Genomic DNA, 17,749 nt, shown 5'->3' with positions numbered 1-17,749 from the left:
TATTATTTTACACTCCAAAATTTAAGAGAACTTTGAACACAGAAATTTAAAAGAAAATGCAAAATATACAGGCATATTACTCTAGGTGTAGCCATCAATTTAGTTGGTACTAACTATGTTGAGTTAAGTTAAGCTAAGTTGAGACTTATAAATAGATGGTTTCAGAAAACAAGCATGTAATTCAAACTTTATACTCTCCACAAATGTACATATTTGGTGAATCACTAGTATAAGAGAACAAAAACACCTTAATCCAAAATCTATGCACATCATAATCAACCGTTTCTTGTTACATGAGCATACAGAACCTAATTTGAAAAATTGTATAACAGCCTAGACGGAGCTTTTTCTTTATAATTAAGTACCAACAGGCTCAAAATTATGCATTACCCAGACTTTATTACAATTTTCGAAGAATGTGCTTGAAAGCCTTGAAAGAATTTTTAAATCCAGAGGGACCAAAACAGAATAATAGGAATCAAAATTGACTGAAATTTGTGTTCAAATTTCACTTTCCAAACTTCTGTAAATTTGAGTTAATTAGCCGAGTTCAGAAGACAACTAATAAAAAGGAGAATTACTTGAGGTAGCATGCAATATAGAAGCTAAGCAATGCGTACCATAAACAGGAGCACACAAGTCATTTTCCTAATTCCTATGACGTCTAATCTACAGGCAGTGACAAGATTCTTTGCCCTTCAAATATTATATCACCAAAAGAAGAAAATCAAAATTTAAAAGATGGACTCACCGGAGGTCCATATATTAGAACATGCCCAGGGAGAGGAAGATTGTAAGAACTGAACCACATCCCAGAAGAAGGAGATAACAAGACCATCATCCCTGCATTTGGAACACTGTATAAGGGCAAGACCAGGCTTTTGACTAGGGGAGGAAAAATGGTTTACCGTCCTCCCAGTCATCCATGAGTGAAAAAAGAATTTTCGAAGGAAAAAATTGTGAAAGTTCAATCCAGGGCCTAATTAAAAAGTCCATGTAATGAAGTAATGACAGCATGTTAGCAAAGATGTTGGAGTTTCATTCAAAGATTAATTGCAAGTTGCACTGCCAGCATCCATAGAAAGTAAACATACAAAATAAGTACTGAAATGAGATGCACAGGGTAAGAGTAGAAAACATAATCATGTTTTCCAAACTTTCAGCAGAGTACAACTTGAGGTTGGGCATAAGAAGTATGTGAGTGGATATTTGGTGTTGGGATTGCTCTGTTTATAGCACAACCTGCATGTAATGCAGCAAATTTATGCATACGAAGTAAGCCTCAGCCTTACCGAACCATAATCCACCAGACCACCAAATAGGAAAATGGTATGTCACATTTACAATATGTTGCAGTACGTCACATAAACATGTGCTGAACATGCTCAGAATAGGACCCAGCACAATATTTTCATTACACCACTGCAGTATATCATGCTTTAAATAGGACCTTGTCCTTTGCAAAGCCAGGCTACAAAAAAAATTGAATGGTTCATACATTTGGAATATGATGCCAATTGAGCTCAAAGTAGCCTTTGCACAACACACACCTAAGCTGCATAGTGCTGGAGTTATTCTTCTTCGTCTATGACTAACATGTATGATTCTTCATAACTATGCCCGCCTAGTTACGCTATTTGCAGAGTTCCTTTTTGCTGTTTGAAGCTGCCTCTGGTTTGAAGGTTAACTTGGCTAAGTCGGTGTTAATTCCAGTGGGGAATGTGGAGCAAGTGGGAATGTTAGCCGGTATTTTAGGGTGTGGGGTTGCCACTTTGCCATTTAAGTACCTCGGTCTTCCATTGGGGGCCTCCTATAAGGCCAAGCATATTTGGGATGGCGTTATCGAGAAGCTAGAATATCAGTTGGCCAGTTGGAAAAGGTTGTATTTGTCGAAGGGTGGTAGGGTCACCCTTATCAAGAGCACTCTCGCTAACTTGCCCACTTATTACTTGTCTCTATTCCCTATACTCGTGAGTGTTGTTAAACGCATTGAGAAATTACAGCGCAATTTCTTATGGGGTGAGATAGGTGAAGAGTTCAAGTACCACTTGGTAAAGTGGACGAAGGTTTGCACTCCGATTAAGGAGGGAGGGTTGGGTATTAGAAACTTAATGGTGCTCAATCGCGCTCTTCTAGGGAAATGGTTGTAGCGTTATGGGTCGGAGAGAGATGCTTGGTGGAGAGTTGTGATAGATTCAAAGTTTGGAAGTTTATGGGGAGGGTGGTGTTCTTTTGAGCCTGGAGGAGTTTTTGGGGTGGGGTTATGGAAGAATATTAGGAAAGGGTGGGATACTTTCAAAGGCTTTACGAGATTTGGGGGGGGGGGGGGGGGGGTGTGGGGGGATGGGACCAGGGTTAGCTTTTGGCATGATTTGTGGTGTGGAGATACGGCTCTCAAGATAGCTTTTCCAGTTTTATTTAGTATTGCTTATGCGAAGGATACCTCAGTTGTGGCTAATTTAGAGGTATTGGGTGGTTCCAATCAGTGGAATGTGAGTTTTTCTAGAAAGGCTCATCATTGAGAGGTGGATGTATCTTTTCTCCAGGTGTTGCATTCAGCCAGAGTGAGACGAAAGTGTGAAGATAGATTATGGTAGATATCCTCAAAAAGAGGCCTTTTCAAGGTCAAGTTACTCTTCTTCTCCTTGGCGTGTACTGAAGGGAGGAGATTCCATTGGAAGAGTGTGTGGCAAACGCAGGCTCCTCCAAGGGCGATCTTCTTTGCGTGGTCGGTGGCTTTGGGCAAAATTATGACCTTAGATAACCTCAAGAAGCGACATGTGATTATGATAAACAGATGTTGTATGAGCAAGAAAAGTGAGGAGACGGTGGATCATCTTCTTCTTCATTGTGAGGTAGCTTCTACTTTGTGGAGTGCCTTTCTTGGTCATTTTGGGTTGTCTTGGGTGATGCCTAGACGGGTTTTTGATTTGCTTGCCTGTTGGTGGTCTTCGAGAAGGAGGGCGAGTGCTGCGGTCTGAAAGATGGTGCCTACTTACTTTTTTTGGTGTTTATGGAGGAAGAGAAATAATAGGTGCTTTGAAGACTTGGAGAGGTCCTCGGAGGACATTTTATCCTCTTGTTTTCATATTTTGTATCTTTTGACTGTAGCGTATGTTTTCTCCGTGTCGATTAGCTATGATAATTTCCTTGTACGTTTTTCCCTTTCTAGTTAGGTGATCCTTACTGTATACTCCCTGTGTACTCTGTGGCGCCTTACGCTTTTAATAAAACTGGTTATTACTTATCAAAAAAAAAAAAAAATTAAATAAGGCATAGAAAAACAAATTTATTATTATCATGGCCCTTGCTGTATTGACATGTTTTTCTTCTTGCATCAACTATTTCAGTTATTCTCCTTATTCTAAATCTTCTTCTTCATAATACAGGATATTGCAAAGGCAAAGGCAACTGCTTCAACAACTTTCACTGATAAAAGACCACATCAATAGCAATAGTGTAGCTACCTCATCAGACTTCTTCTAGTCCTCGAGGGGTTTACATTAATTGACTTTTATGAATCAAAAAAACTACAGGTAAAAATAAAGTTATTTCTCCCCTTGGATGATGTCCAGTATAATGAGCAGTAGTGCAGCAAAGAACACTTATGACACTAGAATAAAGCAATGCTGTTGGAGTGACATAAATGCCATAATAAAACCAAATGAGTATAGAAGAATAATTTAGGTATGGTGAGTGATCAGAGAAATAAAAGAAGTCAGGCTTTAAAATATGGGGAAGTTGAAGGGAACGTAATGATTGAAGTTTCGAGGATCGTGAGGGAACGTTGGCGGAGCATATGTATTTATTTTTCAATACTCTTTATATTTGGACAGCTGTGTTTTTATCTCTTTTGGGGCTTAACTATCACGATTTCCTCTACTTCTTTTTCTCATTCTAGCTAGGTGTTTCTCTTGTATACTTTTTGTGTACCTGAGATGAGCTTTTCGCCTTCAATGATATTTCAATTACTTAATATATATATATATAGTGAAGCCAGATTAAAGGAAACAGTAAAAAAGTAGAGAACAAGAAGTAACACAGTCTTTTAACCACTAAGCACCTAGTGAAGTCACAAGCAGGAAGAGACATTCATTAAAAAGAAGGGACAAATGCATTTTTTTTGTCCCTGTGGTTTGGGGTTTTGACAAATAGCTCCCTGATTTTTAAAAAATGATTAGTCACTCCATGGGGGTAAGCACAAAAAGAACAAATTAGTCCCTGTCATTAGAAAAATTGCAGAATTCGTTAATGTGCTAAATCAGCATGAATCAAGCCTGCCGGATGGGGTGGTCCACGCCGCAGGTGTAAAAATAAAATAAAATTGAGGGGGTGACCAAAGCATCCCCAATGGCCATGGGGTGGTTCAGTTAATCCCCTCTGAGCATATTTGGGGGTGGCCGAACCAACCCCATGGCCATTAGGGGTGGTTTGGCTACCACCATTTAGCACATTAACGGATTTTGTCAACTTTTTTAACAATATAAACTAGTTTGTTCTTTTTTGCTTACCCCAAGGAGTGATAACTTGGCTATTTGTCAAAACTCCAAACCACAAGGACCAAAAATGCATTTATCCCTTGAAAAAAAAGCCATCTATGCACACAAATCTCCTGCAGAGATACCATACAGTAAAACGATATGTACTCTTCATAGAAGAGTTGGGCTAAGTAAAATAGAGGAACTTCATTCCAAATTAATTTTAGCCACAGTTTGGAACATAAGCCTTCCTACTTGCTCCCTATTACAAGCATCCTACAAAGGCTTATTCCTTCAAACATTTACTTTCCAATAACAAACTCAGCTAGACTAATGAGAGATGTCTCCCATTACCCTGATCAAGGAAGGAGGCTAAAAGATTGGTCAGACACATTTCTACACTGTCACACAATCATAGATGCCTTAGTGATACTACCTTTTAAAATACACGATTCCCAGCACCTAAAAATTGAACTAAAACTTCTATATGACTAGTCATCTGTAATAGCCAGGTTAAGAAAATCTAAAATCAAAGTCTAGAATCACACAGGTTAATTTTTGGCCCATAAGATCTGCAACAGAAACCACCTTTAGATTCTGCCATGCGTTAAGAGCTAAGGAGATGTATATCGTTTTTCATAAATCTCCAACCCAACCTTTTGTTATCTCCATCATCACACGCGCATGCACGTGTCAGAGTCTACACAGCCATAATAGAATATCTATTGTATATTTTGCACAATGGAAAACAGAAGCTTCACACAAGTAAAAATTAATCAAAGGCATTGAGTAAAGAATTTCAAAATAAAACACTTACTATTAATAACATCAGATGCTGTTGTCCCCACCCAGCTCAAGGAAGATAGATCTGAACTAATGTCTTTGTCAGAGGCACTCTCTTGGACAGCATAGAAGGAGACAGGGTTCCCCAAATTCAGATTTTCAAGTGCACCACCCAGACTATTGTTCTTTTGATCAAAAGCAATCTCATATGCATTAACTTTTCCACCAAGAAGAGATTCATCAAAAATAATCAATAAATATGAGATTTCGATTGGCATTTCCGTAGTCTTACTTCTTTCTTCCAAAGAACCATCGGACGAAGCCTGTAACTTTCCATCAGTCCCACGCTTGCAACCTTTCACCTCAAAGTGAAGCAAAGTTTCATTTCCCAAAAGCAATGAACTAATGTCCACTCCTCCATTTGAAGAAATAGCATCAACTTGCGCCAGAAACCATGCCCGGAGAAGACGCTGTAATCCGTTTCCACTGTCAGACTGACAAACATCCCTCTCATCCTCCTTACGAGGAGATTCATAACAAAGAGCAGCAATAACTTCATCATGGATCGACCAATCTACATTATCCACATAGGAGCCCGAGCTAGTTTTCAGAAGCATGTTTTTCACCTTGCGACTTTTACGGGAATCAAGCACTTCTAGACCATTTTTCTCAAGAACTTTATTCTTCCCAAACTTCTTAAAGTGGCAAGGAGAAAGCGAGAGAAATGGGATATCCTTTTTCAAATTAACATTGCATGCCTTTAGACAAACCCCTGAAAGCATGAGAGCATTTTCATTAAAACAATCTATTTAATAAATGAATTGTTGAACTAGGAGAAAATCTTAAATAGGATAACTTCTATACAAAATGCTTCTATTTTAAAAAATAAAAAATAAAAGCACCAAGCTTACTACGACTCATTGGCATTCAGAGGAAGACAAGGTCAGGCCACAGATTATACCAACTCATGAACTTAAAGCTAGAGGAAAGTAATATGAAATTCTAATAAATCTATATGATAAAAAGGCATCCAAAATGCCAATGAACTCATTGGCACAGATTATATCAACTCATGAACTCATTGGCACACTATTTTCAATCGGTTTGGGTTGCATTGGGTTATGCCTTGCAGAGTAAGGGACTTGTTCTATTGCTGGTGGTCGGGAGGTCGTGCTCGAAGTGCGGTAGTTTGGAAGATGATCCCTCTATGTATTATGTGGTGTATATGGATTGAAAGAAATGCTAGATGTTTTGAGAACTCTTTTTTTTTTGATAAGTAATGATGATATAAAAGAGCGCAAAGGGGCGCAACCCATATACACGGGAAGTATAAACAGAGAGCGCCTAGGAGGGAGAGAAATGAAAAAGAAAATCAGAGAAACTAATCACTAAAGGAGCTAGCCAAGCGGCCGTCCAAGAGTAAAGAGTACAGAAGAAGAAATGAGTCAATTCCTCTATGGTCCTAGTGGAATTTTCAAAACATCTAGCATTTCTTTCATTCCAAATACACCACATAAGACACAGAGGGATCATCTTCCAAACAACCGCGCTTCAAGAGCGACCTCCCGACCACCAACTAGCAAAAAAGGCCCTCACCCGGCAAGGCATGACCCAGTGCAACCCGAACCGCTGAAAAATCGTGTGCCAAAGAGCACTTGCAAGCTCACAGTGGAGAAGAAGATGTTTTGAGAACTCTACTAGGACTATAAAGGAACTAACTCATCTTTTCTTCTTTACTCTTTACTCTTGGACAGCCGCTTGGCTAGCTCCTTTAGTAATTAGTTTCTCTAATTTCCTCTTTCATTTCTCTCCCTCTTAGGCGCTCTCTTTTATACTTCCCGTGTATATGGGTTGCGCCCCTCTGCGCTTTTGATATATAATTTTTTACTTATCAAAAAACTAAAAAAGGCATCCAAAAATTAAATACAGGAGACTAGAATAATTTGGCAGAAGACTGCAATGGCAGTGGAAAGAGGATGGGCACCACTAAGTTTGGCATTTAGGCAGAAATAACAGCCAAACCACATTAGGTGTTCAAAAGTCAAATTGCTAAATAGAATAAAGAAAGAGTAACAATGCAATAGTATGACAGTTGGCATATGAACAAACCTGGAAAAGAAATTCCATTATAAAAATGGGCAAAGATCCTTTACAGTTGATATGCATGGGCACATTTACAAGGTACCACAAAATATGACTGGAATTTTTGGGATCATTTTGTATAACTTTTTCCTTTTTAAGTTTATCACTAATGATCAGATAGCCACTACAAAGGAATTGGAAAAGGAAGAGAAAAGGATGAAGGTCGAGAAGACTTTATTGGATGTCAGGAAAAAGTAGCATACATGAATGCAAGCCAACTCCCAAATAAAGACGAAGAGACTTTGCAATCATTACATGTCCTTTAGCCACCGATTCTGAAATTAAGAGGTGAACAACTGCTTGTCGATTTTTCTTCTCATCAGTTAAATTTCCCATGTCAGCAACCTTTGGAGTTGAACTACTTTTTGTTCTCAAGGCATCATTATTAGAATTTTTTAAGCTTTCTTCTGGTGATGACCTTGGAATGATAACAACCAACTGAAGAGAATCTAATGAGAAGCTTTTAGCTGTTTCTGAGTGAATAAAAGCAACAGAAGTGAGCGCCACACCAAGCTCAACACCGTTAACATAACTCCTGTGAATAAATCTCCTGTCTGGATCTTGAACGCGCAATAGTGCCCTTGCAAATTGATGTTCTTTAGTAGAAGATTGCATGTAACGACCTTCCTGTGAATTCACATTTTTCTTGCGTCTCTTTGGAGCAACTGCAACTTCAGTTCCTGGCACAAGTTGCACTGAGAAAATCTCACAGGTCAGACAAAGTTCCAGCAGGCTAACATATATAACCTCAACTATCATGGTTTATTAACCATATGAAATAAAATATTCAAAAGTTTATGGACTTGCAAAACCATGCATGACAAGATCTACAAGGTTCACTAATACAGTTAATATGTTATCAATACTAGGAAAGGGAAAACAAGAGAAAGAAAATTGATTCAAGCACTATATGAAACTAATGGCCATAATCACGGGTTTCCAGCAGCTTGCTATAAAACTAATAATCATTAAATCTGCAGCTTAAATTAAAAATGGAAGATGGTTCCTCTTTGTCTTATGTGGAGCTTGTGGAGGGAAAGAAACAATAGAAGTTTTGAAAACCAAGAGAGGACTTTGGAGGAGCTCAAGTCCTTTTTCTTTTTTTTGCTCTTTACTTTGACAGCAGCTTGTTCAGCTCCCCTAGTAATTAGCTTTTCTAACTTTCTTGTTCTTTTCTCTCATTCTACTTAGCTCTTATATACTTCATGTGTACTAGGGTTGCGATTCTCTACACTTTTTGATATATACAACATTACTTATCAAAAAAATTAAAAATGAAAGTAATTCTCATAACCGATACAGTGTCAGTTCCCATATATTATTAAAACGGCACAGAAAATAATGATCAATTAAAATTATGAGGCTTTATCTTCAACTTTCCAGTGTCGGTAAATATCTCCAACTTCAGTAATCACACTAACTAAAATAAAATTATTTGTGAACGGAAAGGAACATACTATGCCACAGAAGACAATTTAATACTTAATTTGCAACAGGAAACAAAACGAAACTTTGTTTCTTTAGCGTGGCAAGGCCCAATCCTTTTTGTCTTCCCAAAAAAATCAAACTGAAATCTCCTAGAAATGCTGAAGTTTATAAGTTACAATAAGTTCTAACCTATTTGGATAGAGTTTGATAGGTCTAACCAACATATGCTTCTTCTAACAAAAAATTCCGTGTTCCGGCACAGATGTTTTAAAGAAATTTAACAAAAGAGATCCATCTATACTTTCCAATACTGCACAAGAAAAACCATATAGAGGTGGTAATGCCATTTTAATTATAAATATTTACACCTTTCCTCTAAAATTTGTAATAAAATATAGAATGGAAGACAATTGCATAAGAATAGAGAAAGGACAAAATAATTTTGGGGTGGTTTCAGCCTTAGAGGCCTATGTCCACCACTGGGAAGTGCCCTGGGGCTACATCTTTATTGTATAGACTTAAATAAATACAATTGAGTTACATGCTCTATTTAAAGGAAAATTGTGGTAGGTACAATAGACTAGAAAAGGTAATCAAATCCTAGTACAAGGAAAATAAATCATGGCTTAACAAGGAAAATATTCTAAATATTCTAACATCTCCCCTCAAACAACTTGAGTTTCGAAAGAAAAACAATTGCATTTTGTGTATGATATGGTGTGGCAGGGACAAATATATGGGTGTGAGCTCGGCCTCTAGATGCGTTGATAAAGCAAATGAGGATTGTGTGCGGCAGTACCAAAAATTGGTACGTGAGCTCAAATAGAGCCAAAATCAAGTGTGGCGTGAAGCAAAATCTGGGAGTGAACCTAGCGGGGAGATTTGGTGATGCATGCAGGAGAAGGCCGAGAGATGTCGTACATGGTGAAAAACGGTCGCCAAAGATGGCAAGCCGCTGGATATGACGACAACAGAAGGATGGGTCGGATGGTTGCTGAGCAATGCCTAGCGAAGGGCTAGCGATGGCAACAGACTGGACAGTGGCTGAGCAATGTCAGCAATTGGTTGGGACGACAAGTGGCCAGCAGTGGCGAGCCAGTTGGTTGCCGGCAGTGACGAGCTAAGAGGTGATCGGCAGTGGCGGCCAATAGTGGCTAGCAATGACATTGGCACAGCGGCTAGATAACTAGGCTAACTATGGGCAAAATTAGGCCGACTTGGGTCCAAGACTAGGTTGACTTGACCCAAAAGGCTAGGCCACTTAGGCCAAAATACTAGGCCCACTTGGGCCAATTATCAAATCAAGTAACCCAAGAATCCAATGCGCGCATGTAGCGCATGAGAAATTTTAGACACGAGAGGTCGTCATGTGGAGCCTCTTAGCAACACCGTGTGGGCATGTGAAACCACTGTTTGGGCTGATTCTGATAATGTTGTGTAGATCAACTGCTGACCTTTCAATTGGTGTACTCACAGGCTTGATAGGATGCTTGGAAGGCAATGATTTGAATGAGATAGTGATTGGATGACTATGAGGGATACCGGAAAGAACGTTGGGAAGGAGGCACTACACAAAAGAACGCCGAAAAAAGGGAAGAGAAAAAATGAAGTCCACAAGTAGCTCTAATATTATGTAGAAATTTGTGATAAAATATAGAATGGAAGACAATAGCAAAGCAATAGAGAAAGGAGGACACAATAATTTTGGGGTGGTTCAACCTTGCCTACGTCCACTGTTAGGCAGTGCCCTAAAGCTACATCTTTATTGAGTTAACTTGAAGAATACAATTGAGTTACATGCTCTATTTATAAGGAAATCGGAGGAGTGCCGCGGTTTGGAAGATGGTGCCTACTTGCCTCTTTTGGTGTTTATGACAAGAAATAAATAACAAGTGCTTTGAGGACTTGAAGAAGTCCTTGGAGGACATTTTATCCTCTTGTTTACATACTTTGTATCTTTGGACAGTGGCGTATGTGTCCCCGTTGTCGATTAGTTATGATGATTTTCTTGTTCGTTTCTCTTTTTCTAGTTAGGTGATCCTTTTGTATATTCCATGTGTACTTTAGGGCACCTTACGCTTTTAATAAGGCCGGCTATTACTTATCCAAAAAAAAAAAAAAAAATTAAGGAAATTGTAATAGGTGAGGTAGAGTAGAAAATGTAATCAAATCCTAGAGATTTGCTTACAAACCGACAAGGAAAATAGATCAAGGCAAGGGAAAATATTCTAAACAAATTACGTTTCATTTGTTTTATCATATCCACATAGTTGTATTGATTTAGATGACGTTCTACCACATACGATCAAATAGTAGACTAATTAACATAGCCATTAGCCAGCTATATTGGCTAATATCTATTAAAAAAATAAAAATAAAAAAATCTATCATTTTATTTACTCATTCGTATAAGATACATATCTACATTGGATATCTATCAAATATAGATAGGTTAAGTATTTTGAGGTATTTGTGCTTCATAGCTCACAGAGTACCACTATATTACTTGCCTGAAAAATTTCAAGGATGAAAGAAGTGCATCTTAACTCTCACCAAACACTCAATATGTGCTTATATTTGTTTATTCATAACTTCCACTACAAAACATTAAGATTTTAAAAGACGACACAATATGTACTATAAAAATACCAAAAAAATTAAAGAGAAAAGACAATTAAAGATGTGATCCAAAACCATGTTGACAAATCATGCATGCAACAATAAGCTCCCAACTACATAATCTGATAAATAAATGCTTTTAACTCAAAAATTAATATGTGCAGACATGGGATTCAAACAATATCAATCTCTAAAAATGTAGAAGATCATCAATTTCAGCTACCAAGAATTCAGGTTTTTCAGCCACTTCTAGAGTAACTGAATGAGTACAACCGAAAACAATGTAACAAACAAGTTAGTTAATTCATGGGTGAGGAATAGCAGCAATTCTCCAATGAAGTACCAGTAAAGTTCTTTAAACTTCAGGTGACCCAAGTAGCATTACCATTTGAGTGAGAACAGGAAAACAGGAATTACTAGATATATCTTACCCACCGCTTTCTTGGGAAAGGCTGAAACCACAAGGAATGTAATGACAGTGCGGCCATGCAACCACAAAGGAAATTTCATTGCTTCATGGACAATTCTGACCTATATTTATTAAAAAAAAAAAAAAGGCATTTACTAATGCTAAAATGTGCAAAGAAGAGGCTATAATTTGCTACAAAAATGCAAATAACTAGAAAATCCATTTTATGGAACAGAAAATAAAGAAGCATGCAGCACTACTTTAAAACTGTTCTAAAGGCATCCAGAAATTCCATATGGACATCAGATCCACTTCAAAAACAGTAATAGTACATTTAGGATGAAGGAAAAAAAAATATTTGATGTACAGAGGAGGAAAAGCAGACTCTTTACATGACCAACAAATGAAACCAGTGCATCCATAAAGAACTCTAGAGCTATGCAAAACAGAGCCAATGAACCCCCAATATTTATAAGAGTTTGGACATTTACAAGCTCATAACCACCTATGCTTTTAGGCTACTATGCTTTTCAAACAAAACTCCTGAATCATGTTAATTATGGAGAGAACAACTTCTTCCAGCTCAAATCCTTATAAATTGTCTAGTGTTTGAATCTATTTCCTCGCTTTAACTCATCAAGTCATGACCGAGCAGTGAGTAGAACCTTCAGGGAAAATTTAGATCCACATCAGGTCTAGGAATGTCTTTACTTAAGTGAATTTCAATTCTTATGCTAGATTGTATTACTGTTTGGACATTTTCAGCCTTTTTCTTTGCTTATGGTTGACCTTTGTCTGATAACAATAGAACTTGAACTCTTTGGCACACTATTTTTAGTCGGTTTGGGTTGCATTGGGTTATGCCTTGCAGAGTGAGGGATTTGTTCTATTGCTGGTGGTCGGGAGGTCGTGCTTGAACCACGGTAGTATGGAAGATGATCCCTCTATGTCTTATGTGGTGTATATGGATTGAAAGAAATGCTAGATGTTTTGAGAACTCTACTAGAACTATAGAGGAATTGACTCATCTTTTCTTCTTTACTCTTGGACGGTCGCTTGGCTAGCTCCTTTAGTAATTAATTTTTCTGACTTCCTCTTTCATTTCTCTCCCTCTTAGGCGCTCTCTATTTATACTTTCCGTGTATATGGGTTGCGCCCCTCTGCGCTTTTGATATATAAAATTTTTACTTATCAAAAAAAATAACAATAGAACTTGAGTCATGTAGAAGTGAACAACACCCACAATTTACGATCCAAGAATGGATACAATAATCATCCAGCTGAGCCCAAGTAAAGGAATCAAGATTTCCTCTTAGGTTCCAAAACCCATTTTGTTTATATCAACAAATTAGTTCCACAACGAATCTCCTTTTAGTTATTACTCTGTACAGTAAACCGGCACCTAGTTCTTGAATGGAAATTTTTTTTTTTTTTAGACCAAATAAAAGACTAACCACAGCAAAGGATTATTGGGGTTTAACCGGACACCAAGAAAGATTCACATAATGTAAGAAATGTACCTGGTTCAATATAGCGGCCTCTGCGTGCTCCGAGTTAAGCTCCAAAACTTCCCAATCATCCTCACCGTGGGGTTCAATAGTAACCATAGTAGCCTTTGGCACATTGGAAACAACTCGAACTTGAACTGAAGCATGATCTGGCAAGGAAATGCATTCCGCGAATTGCTGGGAAACCTTTGTTTTCCATCGAACACAGATATAAATAACACAAAGAAGAGCCCTTAGCACATAATTTGACTAGAAATGCAAGCTGTTGAAAAAACAAATAATATACACTATAATTGAAAACTGTTGAGCACAAACATGGCGGGGTCGGAGAGGAGATGAAGAGGAGTACCTCAATGGCGGGAGAATTGGAGGTGGCGCCGGACCAAGCGACGCGCCAGAGGTGGTGGTCCTTGAGAGAGCGAAGCTCGAGAGCGAGAACCTGAGGGAGATGGCCGAGACCGGAGCGGGTCGATTCAAGGGTTTGGATCAGAGGAAGAGGAAGCGACACGAAGCAGTTCTCAATTCCCCCCACCAACCTCACCTCCAACTCCATCCAATTCAGTCCACAGTTTCTGAGAGAGCGAGAGAGATTTTCGCCGATTTAGAGAAGATAAGGAGACTAAGGAGCCAGGCTCAGCAAAATTGTCGTCCCTCTCGAAGCCTTTTCGAACTCCGAGGACGGGTTGGTTATCTGCCTCTCCTCTCGTCAGCTATCTTACGCACCGCTTTGCACTGTGGTCACTGTATTTTGTCAGATGGGTAAAACCTTGGATGAACATAATTCTTCATATTCTTTATTTTTTCTTTTAAATTCTAACCGTTATTTAATTTAATATCTATATTTATCATTTAAAACAATTTATGTTTTTTAAACAATAAATATTTGTTACAAAAAAAAAAAAAAAAAAAAAAAAAAAAAACAATAAATATTTAATTTAAAAATATTGATTAGACTTTTTTATTAAAACCATTCAATCATTTCATATATCATTAATGAATACTTTGTGCAATATGTTCGGCCATTACAATATCAATAACACATTGATGAGTTTTTTTTATAAGAATCACTTCTTTCATAACAGTGAGTGCACTCTTTGTAACCCTATGAACTGTTTCGTTCTCATCGAACATGAGAGACTCTACTTTGTATAAGAAATTGCAGCACAATTCGAGTATCGTCAATTACTTGGCCATAGCGACCCAAATTTTGCCCATATTTCCATAAAGTTTGCACTACTTATAACGCATCTCCTTCCAGCTCCACCTTATTCTACCCCATCTCTTTAGCAAAAATAAGCCCATAAGGCAGCAACAAATTCAACTACAATTGGGTTAGTAATATTACATTTTGGAGATTGCAAGATAGCCAGCACCTCACCCATAGAATCACATACAATCACCTCTATGCCCATATTCTTATTATGTATGTGTACCGCACACCCCAATTGACCTTGACAATTCCTTCATAAGGAACCATCTAACGATGGCTAACCACTGTTTCTTCATCTACCATCTTATGTTATATGGCTTACATATGAACTTTAGCTCAAATTGTATTTTCTTCCTTTGTAGTAAAGTTGAGAGTGAGATGATGAATTTGTGTGACAATGGGTGCATGTGTAACTTATCAATATAAAAACTATTGATTGTGTAACACTCCAATCCCATATTGGAAAGATGAGAAAAAAACCCACATAGAGTAGATGGTTTATAGAGATAGTCATGGGTGCTAAGTCTCACATTGCCTAGTTACTAGGTGAAACTGGGCTTTATAATGAATTCTAGGGAAGCTCCAAATTGACTAGTCATTTTTGGGTGATAGCGCATATATGACTAGCGCTTTTTCCTGGGTCGTTACAAGTGGTATCAGAGCTACCTAGTAACGCCAGAGCACTGCATGTCAAGAGTTTAAGAGGGGAAGTTTGTAACACCTCGGTCCCATATTGGGAATATGAGAAAAAGCTCACATAGAGTGAATGGTTTATAGAGATAGTCATGGGTGCTAAGTCCCACATTGCCCAGTTACTAGGTGAAACTGGGCTTCATAATGAATTTTAGGAAAGCTCCAAATTGACTAGTCATTTTAGGGTGATAGCGCAGATATGGCTAGCGTTTTTCCCTGGGTCGTTACAGATTGAGACTTCAAAAAATCTATATAGGACTTCTTCTTCTTCTTTTTTTTTTTGTCAAAAGATTTAGAAATTTGAATAACAAATAGATAAAGCAACATTTATATTGGTAACCACCCTTGTTATTCCTACTTAGGTGTCACTAACAATGTACGTCATGTAGTGACATACCAATCAAATATGATTGTGCTGGTCATAAAACAACAATTGGATTCAATACTCATATAACGTACACACATTTGACCATAAAGTTAACATATATAGTAAGTCCATGGCTATTATTTTCGCACGTATCGGTGTACTATGTCATACGATGCAATTAGTCTTATTCATTTTTTACATGCATGATTTTACAAATTTCACAATATTCATTATCTTGCTTAGCACATGTTTTCACAAAATATAGTTAATAATATATCAAAATGTATTTCATAAGAGTTGTAAAGATGTATGTTTGGTACACATAAAATAGTCATGCAATGCAGAAAAAATAACGACAAATATTCATGTGAGTTTGTACTCACCCAGGTGGTAGAGTTCATCCACATTTTCCTTCAAATGTTTCACACCCTTGAAACCTCTGAATAGACCTAACATCAGTTCTAAATATGAGCTAAAACAAATTATAGTCCTAAAAATGCCCAAAACAAAGGTTCTATCTGCCCAACAAATGTTCTATCAAACAGCGCGAACATTCAGGCTCGAAGCCGAACGCTCAGCCAGAAAGGTGCAAACATTTTATGCTGGGCAGAAAACTCATCTCAAACCAAACGACATTCTATATATTTATAAACAATTTCTAAAGCAACAAAAAAGGTTCCTAACACACTCTTAGCCCAAAAATAAAATCTCTATGAAGAATAAAGCACGTAAATAAATATTGAAATGCTAACCCATGTTTAAAACTTAAAGCAACATCATAAGTCCAAAACTAGCAACTAAGTTATGGAAAACACTTAATCATAGTAACAAATAGGTGAAGAATAAGCCAAGATAAGGAGGTTACCTCTTTAAAGCATAATCTCCAAGAAATCCTTCCTTCTCCTTCTCACAACTCACAAGACACTCAAGCAAAGTTTCTCTAAGTCTCAAAGGGCATAATGAGGCTTATAAGGGAGTGGGAAATGGTATTTATAGGGTTGAAAAAACTGAGGGCACTGCTGGGACATGCCTTCAAGTCTGCAAACATTTAGTGTACTTATGGGCGAACGTTTGGGTATTGTTTGCACAGTGGTTGTCAAGTTGCCGATCGAATGTTTGGTCATTACCCAATGGTTCATAATTTGGTCAACGAACGTTCGGTGGTCCTCTAGCAAATGTTCGGTGTACTATTACCCAATGGTTCTAGGGTTGCAGAGCAAATGTTTGATGGCCCCCCCTGCGAACGTTTGGCTAGAACCCTAAAATCCCAAAATCTTACTCCCAACGACCCTTAATGAACCAAGGCAATCTTGCTAATCCTCCAATTAAGCTAAACACAACATATAAATTACCTAGGGCACTAGAGAGAGAGAGAGAGAGGGGGGTAGATTATTGTTTCCGATAAGCTCATAATATATTTTTATTTCTTCGTGATGAACTTCTTGTTTAAAAGATTAGATGCATGTAGACCCATAAGTCATGATGTTGTTTTATAATAGATTTATGTTGGGTTAAATTTATGATAAAGATGGAAGTCATGCTTATGCTTAGGACAATGTTAGAGGTTACATTAAGGCTTTAGATCGTGTTGTAATAGGAGAAGACATGACTTATTTAAAAATGGGGTTGCCGGTGCTATTGAATGATTGACCTGAGTATCGATCGATTGATTGATGGCTCCATCCAATGATCAATGGTCAAGCATAAAGCCTAATTTAACTAGTTTAGGGTTTGAGAGCATTTTAGTTTAGAGAGTAGACTAACAACATACCCTTTCACATATTTTGAGGTTAGTGAGTAAAACTCACATGAATACTCGTTATTAATATTTTTTTATAGCATAATTATATTATGTACCAAATGTGCATGCTTAGTACTCACATGGAATACATTTTAGAATCATATGAACTATATTTTTGTGTAAATGAGACATGAATTGAACTATATTATGTATCAAATGTGCATGCTTACCCGTAACCTCTTTAACAACCAAAGTGAGTAAAACTCACATGAATACTCATTATTAATATTTTTTTTATAGCATGATTATATTATGTATCAAATGTGCATGCTTAGTACTCACATGGAATACATTTTAGAATCATATGAACT

At 37.6% G+C, this 17,749-nt stretch overlaps 1 protein-coding gene across 2 annotated transcripts in view; it reads right to left on the bottom strand.

Annotated features, from left to right (window-relative positions):
- PEX1 (peroxisome 1) overlaps window positions 1-14,112 on the bottom strand; it is a 32,795-nt gene extending 18,683 nt beyond the window's left edge. Inside the window, exons 1-6 of one of the 2 annotated variants that reach the window (XM_059579889.2) lie at window positions 13,717-14,112; window positions 13,380-13,553; window positions 11,882-11,981; window positions 7,607-8,098; window positions 5,296-6,033; window positions 752-843 (exon numbers count right to left, since the gene is read on the bottom strand). In XM_059579889.2, coding sequence (XP_059435872.2) covers window positions 752-843; window positions 5,296-6,033; window positions 7,607-8,098; window positions 11,882-11,981; window positions 13,380-13,553; window positions 13,717-13,920 — 1,800 coding nt within the window. In that variant the 5' untranslated portion in view covers window positions 13,921-14,112. Of the gene's footprint in view, window positions 1-751; window positions 844-5,295; window positions 6,034-7,606; window positions 8,099-11,881; window positions 11,982-13,379; window positions 13,554-13,716 lie in introns of those variants that run through there. The other variant, XM_059579890.2, reaches the window with a different exon arrangement.
- Between the last annotated feature and the right edge of the window lie 3,637 nt (window positions 14,113-17,749).

Source organism: Corylus avellana, chromosome 1 (assembly GCF_965113065.1).
Source record: "Corylus avellana chromosome 1, dhCorAvel1.hap1.2, whole genome shotgun sequence".
In the NCBI taxonomy this organism is placed as follows: Eukaryota; Viridiplantae; Streptophyta; class Magnoliopsida; order Fagales; family Betulaceae; genus Corylus; species Corylus avellana.
The sequence above is the reverse complement of the archived record's forward strand: the minus strand, read 5'-3'. Positions and strand labels throughout refer to the sequence as shown.